This window comes from Mytilus galloprovincialis, chromosome 1 (assembly GCF_965363235.1).
Source record: "Mytilus galloprovincialis chromosome 1, xbMytGall1.hap1.1, whole genome shotgun sequence".
NCBI classification, from domain to species: Eukaryota; Metazoa; Mollusca; class Bivalvia; order Mytilida; family Mytilidae; genus Mytilus; species Mytilus galloprovincialis.
The window spans coordinates 26,411,505-26,425,048 of record NC_134838.1 but is presented as its reverse complement, the minus strand read 5'-3'; the positions used below and the strand labels follow the sequence as shown (position 1 = coordinate 26,425,048).

Genomic DNA, 13,544 nt, shown 5'->3' with positions numbered 1-13,544 from the left:
TGCCTGATGTTCATATGATGAAATCATAATCTTTCAGTCAGTTTAATTGAAGTCTGGAGCAGGCATGTCAGTTACCTGCTAGTAGTCTGTTGTTATTTATGTTTTATTGTCATTTTGTTTATTTTCTTTGTTTACATCTTCTGACATCAGACTCGGACTTCTCTTGAACTGAATTTTAATGTGCGTATTGTTATGCGTTTACTTTTCTACATTGGCTAGAGGTATAGGGGGAGGGTTGAGATCTCACAATCATGTTTAACCCCACCGCATTTTTGCGCCTGTCCCAAGTCAGGAGCCTCTGGCCTTTGTTAGTCTTGTATTATTTTAATTTTAGTTTCTTGTGTACAATTTGGAAATTAGTATGGCGTTCATTATCACTGAACTAGTATATATTTGTTTAGGGGCCAGTTGAAGGACGCCTCCGGGTGCGGGAATTTCTCGCTACATTGAAGACCTGTTGGTGACCTTCTGCTGTTGTTTTTTTCTATGGTCGGGTTGTTGTCTCTTTGACACATTCCCCATTTCCATTCTCAATTTTATGTCAAGAATTTTTTAAAATTATTCATACAAATTAAGAATGTCGAGTAAAAATTCATGCAAATTCAGACAAAAACTGGTCTTTTCAGACTTTTTGACTTTTGAAGTCTACATTATCTACATTTTATCTACATTAATTTGCCTATAACTCGAATATCAAATATACGCTAGAAGGAACTACAAATACTGAATGATTTTAACGAAAAATAAGTTTCAGGGCATCAGTAACGATTAATCTTTTTGATCCTAAACAATCGACCTTTGCATGACATGTTTGTCAACCAACATGATTGTGATGTTTTACTGCGTCTATAATTTGCTTCAAAACACAAATTAATGCTATCCGGAGCAAATTCACATTTTAATTTAAACACATTTTTATGTGGTACATGTATTAGGTGAAATGTTTGTCCCAGAATGTATCGTCAACTTAGTAATCGGAGGTTCAGTAATTATTCGATGTACTCGATGTATTGCAAATTGTTCCGCAATTTGGTCGGTTAGCCAATTTCATTAATGTCAGTCTTTTTAGTGGAGTGGCTAAGTACCGACATTTGATAAAATCATGTACATGGTAATACAAGTATAGTATTTGGCACTTACAATTTTTGGGCGCCCTTCGATATATTAGAGGGATAGCCAACAAATTTTAATTTCTGATTTTTCACGGTGGCTATCTTGCATTTAGAATTGACACTATTTTGCTCCATAGTAGAGATTGAAACAAATCAACATCTTTTGTAGCGATGACACATATTCGAAATACAACAAAGAGACCTACATTATGTTTAAACAGATATAAATTGTAAATATAAATCACCAGTTCCGGTTAGCAGAAGTTCATCAATCGAGTGTAATAATAGAACTAATGATATGCGATAAAATGGCCCGGTTGATATATAGAGTAACATTCATCTAACCATTCCCACTGAATTTGTCTTGCTAAATCAAATAGTTGTTGTGGACTTTGTCCAGTATTTAAAATTACCTTTACCATCAAACGTGTAATAATAGCTAATTAGTGAACCGATTCTTGAAATAATGGCATTACGCAAGTAAGACTCACTTCTTTCGAGAATAAAATGATGACAATGAAAAATTTTCTGTAATATCTTCACCCGACAACCTAACCATATTTAACCAATTATACTCATTCTGTAATCCCATGAAAAGATGAAAACTAGAAATGTTGTCTAACTGCAATTAACTGTTCGACCAATGGTCTAAAATGTTCACCAACTGTTATAAAAAAGGTTATTTTCTGTCATCGTAATCTGCAGAGACCAAGGATCCAAAAAATGTTGTATTTTAAGATGCTAACTTTTAGACATTTTTGTCATATGCATGGTGTCATTGTTATCATAATAACGCGATTCTGGTCCTGTATCGTTTCAAACATTATAAGGACATACCTGCAAGTATGCTTGAAACGTCTGAAATTAGACGCGAAGAAACTACCTGTCCAGATGACATAACAAGTTGTGTTAATGTTTTTTCGTAAAGGTTTGCCAGGTCAGTTTATCGAAACACAAATGACTACTAGTATTCAGAATTTCTTGGAGTTTCAAAGATATATGTTATGACATCAGCTAATGCAGTTTCTCTCGTCGCATTTTCCTCCTCAGAACAACCGCTTTCGGTTTCTTTTGTCTCTTCTTATTTGCTCTCCTACTGTTGTATACAGCTGCGAGACAAGCAGGGTGACACTTCATTGATTTTGCTATGAGCTCACCACTAAATAATTTTGCCAAAAACTGTTTATCTTGTATTACTGTTACAAAATGCACTAATCATTGGTTCAGTTTCAAATCATTATATCTCTTTAATGCGGATAAACACGACTTCTTATCACAAATGAAACATGATATGTATGCACATTTTCATCGGAGTATGGTTGTTGCTCCATCGAATGTTGAGTTCTTTGAAAACGTTAAGGAGACTTTTAATCACTCTATTTTATCTGCATAAATCATGGTACTAAATATATAGTTTTTACTGAAAAAGAGACATTATTGCCTCACATTTTATATCTTTCATCTATCGATTTAAGAAGGTGCGTTGTGTTATCCTGGCACAAACAATATTTTGTCAAATCAGTCCAAACTACCGGTTGAGGAAGCTGACAAGCGACTTATTTTTGCCATTTCAAAATTCAACTACTGTTTAGATAAAGCAAAGTGATCAGCAATGAAACGGTGGAACAATAAAGGAAATATGTTTGAGTAATATTTATAAATACTTCTGATATTCTAGCCAAAAGATAATCATTTCACCACTGGTATATCACATTAATTAGCTGCATTGGATAACACTGAATTCAATTAGCTCAATTAATAATTTGTCTACATTCAGTCCGATCGTTCATTCATTATAATTTAACTCTTTTGCTATCTGTACACCATCCAGAAGAATAAACCCCTCCGTTTTGCAACTCAATGACTTAATAATTGGGTAATCATAAGAATGTTTTGGAGCACTTTAATCTTATGAAGCTGATACTGGAACCAATGCCAGGATTATCGTCCTTGTAGTGCAAATAAATAACTCTCGGAATGACTACTAGGGATACGTGATGCACATTTAAGTAATGACTGATAATGAATTACATTTGACAAAGTTATGCAATATCACTATAGACGGATGACAAGTAAACGTCAAAGACGGACGTGAAGTAAAGACTTGACATTAACAGTTATCACAAATAAGGTCCAAAGTCTAACATGTCTAAACAGAAAATATGCTTCAAATTAATAACTATCAAAGTTATATGATTTAAACATTTACCTGTGGAAGTATGGGTAAAATGTAAGATATTAAGAAAACAGGAAGTGAGTCATCAATCGATAGTTGATTGGAAATACAGTTTTATTACTTAACCCGACGCATTAACATGCATGCACTCATTTTAGTTACATTGTGTATATAACACAAGCATTATGTATGCAAAAAGGAACATATATGTAATGTGTTTTACCTGGAAAGATACCATTTTGAAAATCATTATCGGATGGATTTTGTTCATGGCTACTCCCCTTTAAATGATTATATTCACCTAAAGGCATGTTCTTACAAAGTTTGAACCTTGTTTCACCATTTCCATGATTTAAGTGATTTAAACTACTCACCTATTTGTTCTAACTGTAGATTAATCTTTAAAAGGGTTAATGTATGAGAACTAATGGTATAACGTAAGATTATGACCTTTATACTCTCAAAAACGAGTTTCGTTTGATGGCCTTAAACTTTCGCGTTTGTTCATTATTTAATTATTTAGTCTATGTATGATTTTGTTTTTTGATTTGAGTGCTGGCATTTCTCATTAAATTGTTTATAAATCTGGAACTTAGATCCAGTAAAAACAGAAATGGTCCGAGTAAATATAAGCAAATGATAATTTGGCGGGAAATAATTTTCTCGAGACTTTTCAAATTTTAACATTGAAACCTCTATCCTTTCAAAAACTATGAAAACGTAACAAAGTTCTTTTTTAAATGTTCAAAAATGACTTTTTGAACAACATGTATATGTTATAAGTGTTTGAAAAAAAACATTATGAATAGCGGCCACAAGTTTTGCTGGTATTACCCGAATGAAAATATAAACCATATATGAACTGCGATGCACACTACGATAAAAGCTTTTTTTGGCCTCAGTAATGATAGAAATAAAATTTAAGGACCGTTAACTTAGACAATAAAGTTGTTGAGGCTATACATTTTTGTCTACAATTATTCAGACGAATGACTTTATCAAAGATCAAAACATTTGTATAACATTGCTTGCAATTCAAAATTGTGTATAGACTACATCTACTTTTTTCTTTACTACTCATCCAGAGATTAAAATTGTGTTTAAAAAATAAACTAAACTTAAAAATTGCCTTCTCACCATGATTTGATACGGTTACGCAGCACTTATTGTATTTTCCTAAAGTGATCTATTACACAGTAACAATAAGATAATGACGGACATATCTAAATTTTTTTTCTAAGTAATTTCGCTTTTTAATATTGTAATGAAAATATATCTATATTGTATTTAATTTTTTTGACATTGCATTTAATTTCATTGACATTGTACTTGATTTCATTGACGATTTCATAGCAGATCTTTCATCATTTGTTTACGATCCGATCGCACTACATAACCACTGTTACTTATTCTTTCATTTTCCTCTCTGTATTCCGAACGACAGGTACATTGATTGACCGTTATGGAATAACCGTTTCACAAATAATATCGGATATGTTCCGTACGTCGTAACTACAATCCCCTTCCCTTTCATGAATGTGACCTACCGAATTAGACTATTTACCGGATTTGTTATAATATGAGCAACACGACGGGTGCCACATGTGGAGCAGGATCTGCTTACCCTTCCGGATCACCTTTAGTTTTTGTTGGGTTCGTGTTGCTTATTCTTTAGTTTTCTATGTTGTGTACTATTGTTTGTCTGTTTGTCTTTTTCATTTTTAGCCATGGCGTTGTCAGTTTATTTTTGATTTATGAGTTTGATTGTCCCTCTGGTATCTTTTGTCCCTCTTTCATAATGACAGGGTATCATTAAGTTATAATAAAACCACATCACGTAATATCAGCCCCTACAGAGGACAGTTATGGCGTTCCATTAAGTTGCATATTTGTTCAATGTTTAAAGATTATATTTGGTGATGACCTCCGTAAAATTTTATTTAGAATGTATTTTTGTTTTCAATTGAACAACACATTTTTTCTCTTTACAGGATCTCACTTCAATCTCACAATGTTGTTCTACATCACTACAGAGACTGCAACAATTTAGACATGTTTCCGGGTAGTTGCATGTCATATCCAAAATACACAGATATTAAGATGATTAAGATAATGACAAAATTATATGACAGAGTAGCTGCTGCTAAAAAGAAATTTAAAATATAATTCTTCCGTTTAGTTCAAAGTTGCACAAATAAGTATTTAGTACATCAGAATTTGTTAAGTCATACATGTTTCACTTAGGGAAAGTGAAAAATTTATCAGGCAGCTGGGACCGGTGCATATCCTGGTAATGACGGAAAAAACGTGAATGTCCTATACTGATTTGGGCTGTAAAAAGTCAATTGCATATGAATTGCATGCAGACACAAGTAGGTCGAGGGGGAATCTACGTCATCACGCAGCGTGTCGGCGATTGAAATTGGACCATCATCTTGTCGCTTCAAGGGGAGAATTTTACTTATAATGATAGTTATATGAGGGTTATGATTATACAAAATAGTCCACCAAAGACTATATAAAGTAGGAAAATATATGAGCTATCTCTCAATATTATTGGTTATGTCAAGTTTGCAAACACTTCGATACCAGTTTTAGGAATTAGGTCAAACATGCAGGATATCAGCAAAATTTTTCATAACGACATCTTGATTATCAAGAACCGCCTACTTTATCAACAAATGAACATGTCCGAATTCTTTATTGTACTCGGGAAAATACTTGTTACTCACAAATATCCGTCATTATGGTCGAAAAACGTCTTATTTTAAAAAAATAGAAAAAGGATGTCGGCAACACATCGAATATCGAAGGATGTCGGGGACACACTAATAAATTATTAGTGTAATTGTCCTTTGATTTTATCAACCATTATGAAGATACGATAAAAAAAAAACAGGATTAGTGTTCCTTGCTTGCTTCCATTTCATGCACTTAATTTCAGGATTCAATTTTTGTAAATATTCGAGAAAAAAATAGTTTTAGAAGGTTTAGACAATCTGATTTAGTTTCAGTTAAGCCAGGTGTTCCACAGGGATCATTTATTGGGCCAAGTCTTTTTGAAACTATATATATATACATGACATTTCATCTTGCCCTACATTTACCGGGTGTTTAATAAAGGCAACAGTAGTATACCGCTGTTCGAAATTCATAAATCGAGAAATAAAAACAAATCCGGGTTACAAACTAAAACTGATGGAAACGCATCAAATATAAGAGGAAAACTACGACACAACAGAAATACAACATTAAAATGTAACGAACACAGAAACGAACTATTATATAACAATGGCAATTTTCCTGACTTGGTAAAGGACATTTTAAGAAAATAAATGGTGGATTGAACAATCGTATGCATGGCCCTGTTGGTCCTTTATCGTGACCTTTGCTCAAGTCTACTGGCGATTTTGTTGTTTGTTGAAATTTCTTCAGTAAGGGGACGACCATTTGATTTTCTTGGGGGGGGGGGGGGGGGGCAGGAGGATTTTGAAAATAAATAACGCAGCCTTAAAAAATAAATGGTTTGTTCTGTGGTAGTTTGAAAATAAATTACCTGACTTGCAATGTTTCGAAAATAAATAACTCAGCAGGTCTAATCGAAAGTATGAGATGGCATCAGATTCTTTTAAAACAGGAATAACAACCAAACTTTAATACTATGAATGCAGTTGGGAATATAAAAGATTCATTTCTGCAAAGGAGGAGGATTCATTCTGATTAAATGGTACATGATGACTTGACTATACATGTATTATTTATAATAAACAAATCTTTTAAAAATTGTCTGTTTTCGAATATCATTATTTTAGTTGTGAAAATGAATAATCAGTCCCTTGCTTTAATGAAAATGAAAAATCTTGCTTCAATAGTGCAGAAAATGAATAATCTGTCCTCTTAGTTTACAAAAATAAAAATAACCGATCAAAAACAAAATCTTCGCCCCCCCCCCCCCCCCCCCCCCCCAGAATATCAAATGGTCGTCCCCTAATTGACAAATCACAATGGGTGAAACTAAATATTTTTGGCAGACGTTTTTATTTTGATGACAAATGAGGATTTGCATAGTTTTGATTTTTTGAAGGATAGCGGTTTAGTGGGCTGGTCAACATCAGGTTGTATTCGCGATCGTTTCCGCCTGCACAAGTTTAAGTTTAATTTGTGTCTTGTCATGACCATTAGTTTTATCTGAAAAAATAAGAAATTAGATCTAGTCACATGTTGAATAACATATGTGTTAAAAATAGTATATGATGTGTCCCCAACATCCTTCGATATTCGATGTGTTGCCGACATCCTTTTTCCATTTTTTAAAAATAAGACGTTCTTCGGGCATAATGACGGATGTTTGTGAGTAACAAATATTTTCCCGAGTACAATAAATAATTTGGACATGTTCATTTGTTGATAAAGTTGGCGGTTCTTGATAATCAAGATGTTGTTATGAAAATTTTTGCCGATATCCTGCATTTTTGACCATAATTCCTAAAACTGGTATCGAAGTGTTTGCAAAATTGAGATAACCAATAATATTGAGCGATGACTCATTTATTTTCCTACTTTATATAGTCTTTGGTGGACTTTTTTGTATAATCATAACCCTCATATAACTGGCATAATAAGTAAAATTCTTACCTTGAAGCGACACGATGGTGGTCCAATTTCAATCGCCGACACCCTGCGTGATGACGTAGCTTCCCCACCTTGTAGGTGTCGTGTTACACTAAAAACTGATCAGAGTCTGAAAAGACCATAGTTTGACTGGTCGGGCACAATTTAACATGACTCGAATTTATCTCGATGGTATTGAAATTTGGTGTCAACTTTGTGCGTATGCAGAAAAATAGAAGTTACACACAAGTCCAATATATAAGAAAACAATTAATTAAATTGACTAAACATAAACAAGACTAACAAAAGACGGAGGCTCCTGACTTGGACATAAATATGTATTGTTAGACCATCTAATACCTCTAAACAATGTAGAATATACATAGACACGAAATCATGCACATTAAAACTCAGATATCTTATTGGCCCAAAACCACAATTAATGATCCCCATTTCTACTGAAATCAATTATAAACAAACAAGGCAATAATTAAATATCAATGCAGATAGTAATCATTATACAATGGAAAACAGTGTACACTAACTTTGTTTAAGTTCATTTAAATTTTTTGACAAACAATATAATCAGTAACCTCGAATGCAGATATACACGTTCGCATGAGTGTACGACCAATTGTCTGAAATATGAAGTTTCCATTGTTATGTTTATTGAAAGCATCTTTTTTTTTTTATATAAAAGTGCTTATTTATTTTGGTGTATACCTTGTTACTAGTTACGACTGTTTAAAAGCTCTCCTTGAAAAGGAAAACAAAACATAACTTTATTAGCACTTGCTTTTGGATAAGACTGTTTTACGAGCCTTATTTTTTAGTTAAATTTTTCAGCAAAAGTAGACGACATTCAATCGTGCCGTTATGTTAGGAAGAATAAATCTACAATTGATTATCTTGATTTCGATGTTTTGTTTTTTTCTGACGGTCATTCGAATATACCTGTTTAAAAACTCGCCAAAATTTTTGCTTCTGATGTTGTGAGATTATTCCACAAGTTTGAAAATTCTCCTGAATCTAATAATAAAAAGAGTCAATATTGAATATTAATGAAGTAAGTTAGTAATGAACAATTGAAATATCAAATTTGTTAAAGTTCATCTAGATTTGTTTACAAAAATAGTCAGCAACCTCCAATGCATAAGTCTGACTAAGTACTTGATCATCTTGGTATAATCTGCATATATAGTCTCAACAAATTGATCAACCATTCGACTCATTCATGACCAGGCTCGGGCAGAGCTTTATCAGCCCATCTATCTAATATATGAAATTCTACACCTATCTCAATTTGATGTTGAACTTACATAATGCCATGCTATTTGGTAGTTTGGTTAATTTTTGTCAAATTCTATAATTTTATTAGAAAGTAAAAGAGCTACAATTTTCAGTTATAGCTCATTGGCCAAATCATGTTTGACTTTGCTTTAAAAATATCATAATTTATTTCTTGAAAGCTAGAATAGACAAAGGAACATTGTATATTTGAAATATAAACATGCTCTGTTATTAAGACACTTATTGGTAATTCATTATATGGTAATATGCTTAATAGTCTAAGAGTTATTGTTCCTTAATGTCACATTTTTCTGAATTCTAAATTTATAGGGTATTTTAAAATTGTATACATGTACATTTGTCTTGAAGATAGAAGACAAATGCAAAGATACAGTATTCTCTTCAAGATAACATCTCTACACTAATGACAATCATACAATATCCCAGGTAGCACAAAACATTTTCAAAACATTTTTATAAGGTTGTATAAATGTCTTATCAAAACGTTGTCAAACAAATATTTTCGTGATGTTATGTAAATATTTTGTCTTTGATTTTTAAAACATTTATTTAAAACATTATTTAAAATATTCTGTTCCACTAACGACAACAAACGTTTACACATTTAAAATCTAACTGTTCCCGATGATCAACGGACATGATCCAAAGGAACTTTGGAACCAGTAACCGGAAGTTTTATTTACCGCCATGCTGTAAACAAAGACAAAGGAAACGTACAAAATAAAGAATAACCTTATCATGCGTTAAAACTGGTAAGATATGACACTAGTTCACATTTATAAATCATTGTTATGCTTCTGAAAATATATTGGTTAATTTGTTTAATATACTCAAAGAATAAATACGAGTGTAAGCAAGTATAATGCAAAAAGGGGGATGATGATAATTTTAGTCTGCCTTGATGTTATGATGTTTATGTCCAGTGAACATTAGAATTATACAAAAAGGGTTAAACTTAAGGGTTATTTATATGATTTTAAAGTCTATAAATGCAATCACTTGTAACCACTGAGCATGTCTGAAATGTTCTGTTACAAGCATAACAATTCAGCCCAATATTTGCATTAACAGACTGGTCTATATAAGCAGTACTTTATTTGCTCCATCGCTGGCTATATGTCTACTAATCAAGGGAATCTCAAATACGCAATGATTATCAAAGCTTTTGCTATTCGATAAAGCGAATGTTGTTGCCTCTATAATATATTGTTTTACGTTTTTGTAACTTGTACATTTGTGTTGAGCCAAACAATCCATCGCCCAGCCAGATAATTATTTATGTGCCGGTCCCAAGACAGGAATTTTATTCAGATGTCGATCGGCCTGTCCGTTCCTCTGTCTGTTGTCAACATGTCAGACACTAACTCAAAAAAGCTTTAACCAATTTGAATAACACTTTGGTGGATTGTTTATATACATGATATACATGGAGCAGCTGTTCACTTTTGAATGTTGTGGCCTTTGTAGCTGACTATTACAATGTGACTTTTTCTTACTTATATTTTAGTCATTTGTTTATTTTAACTTTTGTAGGATCAATTAGACGTACCAAAATTTGTTTATAAATTTACTGAAATGCAGATTAAAATGGAGAATGGAAATGGAGATTTTAAAGAAGAATATAAGCTTAGAAATGACTACAACCATCCTATGAAGGTATTTATTATTATAAATCCTCAATCTACATTACATGTATTTGCGCAAAAATATACAATAACCATTACGAAACTTTTTATTTTCTTTGTAAGACCAAGAAAATGTTACAGGTTCTTCATGGTTGGCTACTCTTTATAGTTGAGAAAACTATAGTGTACAGTATATATATATATTACATCTGTTGTAGGGTTGTCACTGACTAAGACGTACTTATATATATATATATATATATATATATATATATATATATATATATATATATATATATATAAGTGCCTATAAAAAGCAGCACATGACATACAAATCTATGGGAGTGTGGATTTATCAGTACAGAGATTATTCAATTACACAAATAAAATTATAGATTGCCTAACAATGTAATTTTAACACACTATTTAGTATGTAAATATAAGATAATTATATTTACATACTAAATAGTGTGTTAAAATTACATTGTTAGGCAATCTATATATATATATATATATATATATAAGTGTCTAAGAATGTAACTTTAACACACTAATGAGTGTTATAAAATTAGTTGTTATATTTTATATATTATTCACGCAATATTTCGCTAAACAAATTAGCTTCATGGGGCGTGTGCATCTATCTAGGTGAAATCGGATGCATGACAAAAAAAATATCTTTGTAGCTTGACGTTTTTGTGTAAAAGTTTAAAATATTGATTGATGGGGTATATGCAAGATATTTTTGCCGTTTATTGTACATAATAATTTTTAAATCTAAACAAATAGTTGTTTTAGTTAAATAGAATGAAATTCATGATTTATTCCTTTGGTTTTGGGTAGAACTGTTTTTCATCCCTCTCATTAAGTCCATCAGGTTCAAGAGTACGTAGCTGATGCATCCAGAACCTTTCTCTCTTCGGCAAAAATATCTTGTATATACCCCATCAATCAATATTTTAAACTTTTACACAAAAACGTCAAGCTACAAAGATATTTTTTTTGTCATGCATCCGATTTCACCTAGATAGATGCACACGCCCGATGAAGCTAATTTGTTTAGCGAAATATTGCGTGAATAATATATAAAATATAACAACTAATTTTATAACACTCATTAGTGTGTTAAAGTTACATTCTTAGACACCTATATAATTTAATTTAGTAACTGCATCAGTTTATTTACAAACTGATCCACACCTAGATAGATTGAATGTTGATTGTTGCTATTTTTAGACACTATATATATATATATACTCAGACGTACTTATGAATATAATTATTTTCTGTGACTGTATCTTACATTAATTTGTAGGATCCTTTACTATAGATAATTTAGCTGATCTGTAAACAATAACATCTTCATGCCTTATATATCATGTACTGTAGTACGCCGCTAGATTAAAACTGACGTGGAAAGGTAACACATGCCCACCGAAAGCTCTTTTTTGAGAGCCCAGGTGGTCGTGTGGTCTAGCGGGACGGCTGCAGTGCAGGCGATTTGGTGTCACGATATCACAGTAGCATGGGTTCGAATCCCGGCGAGGGAAGAACCAAAAATTTGCGAAAGCAAATTTACAGATCTAACATTGTTGGGTTGATGTTTAGACGAGTTGTATATACATTATGTACACAGCCATGTATCACCATCATTGATGGCGATCCGATGGATACATCTGTTGTAGGGTTGTCACTGACTCAGACGTACTTATGAATATAATTATTTTCTGTGACTGTATCTTACATTAATTTGTAGGATCCTTTACTATAGATAATTTAGCTGATCTGTAAACAATAACATCTTCATGCCTTATATATCATGTACTGTAGTACGCCGCTAGATTAAAACTGACGTGGAAAGGTAACACATGCCCACCGAAAGCTCTTTTTTGAGAGCCCAGGTGGTCGAGTGGTCTAGCGGGACGGCTGCAGTGCAGGCGATTTGGTGTCACGATATCACAGTAGCATGGGTTCGAATCCCGGCGAGGGAAGAACCAAAAATTTGCGAAAGCAAATTTACAGATCTAACATTGTTGGGTTGATGTTTAGACGAGTTGTATATATATATATATATATATACCTCGTCTAAACATCAACCCAACAATGTTATCACGATATCACAGTAGCATGGGTTGGAATCCCGGCGAGGGAAGAACCAAAAATTTGCGAAAGCAAATTTACAGATCTAAATTTGTTGGGTTGATGTTTAGACGAGTTGTATATATATATAAACATCAACCCAACAATGTTAGATCTGTAAATTTGCTTTCGCAAATTTTTGGTTCTTCCCTCGCCGGGATTCCAACCCATGCTACTGTGATATCGTGACACCAAATCACCTGCACTGCAGCCGTCCCGCTAGACCACACGACCACCTGGGCTCTCAAAAAAAGAACTTTCGCTGGCCGTGTGTTACCTTTCCTCGTCAGTTTTAATCTAGCGGCGTACTACAGTACATGATATATAAGGCATGAAGATGTTATTGTTACAGATCAGCTAAATTATTTAAAGTAAAGGATCCTACAAATTAATGTAATATACAGTCACAGAAAATAATTATATTTATAAGTGCGTCTGAGTCAGTGACAACTCTACAACAGATGTATCCATCGGATCGCCATCAATGATGGTGATACATGGCTGTGTACATTATGTATATACAACTCAACCCAACAATGTTAAATCTGTAAAGGACAAGGTATGATAAGG

At 32.8% G+C, this 13,544-nt stretch overlaps 1 protein-coding gene across 1 annotated transcript in view; it reads left to right on the top strand.

The window, feature by feature from the left end:
* LOC143070749 (uncharacterized) overlaps nt 1-5,665 on the top strand; it is a 43,167-nt gene extending 37,502 nt beyond the window's left edge. Inside the window, exon 4 of the mRNA XM_076244917.1 lies at nt 5,280-5,665. Coding sequence (XP_076101032.1) covers nt 5,280-5,454 — 175 coding nt within the window. The 3' untranslated portion in view covers nt 5,455-5,665. The remainder of the gene's footprint in view (nt 1-5,279) is intronic.
* The last annotated feature ends 7,879 nt before the right edge of the window (nt 5,666-13,544 follow it).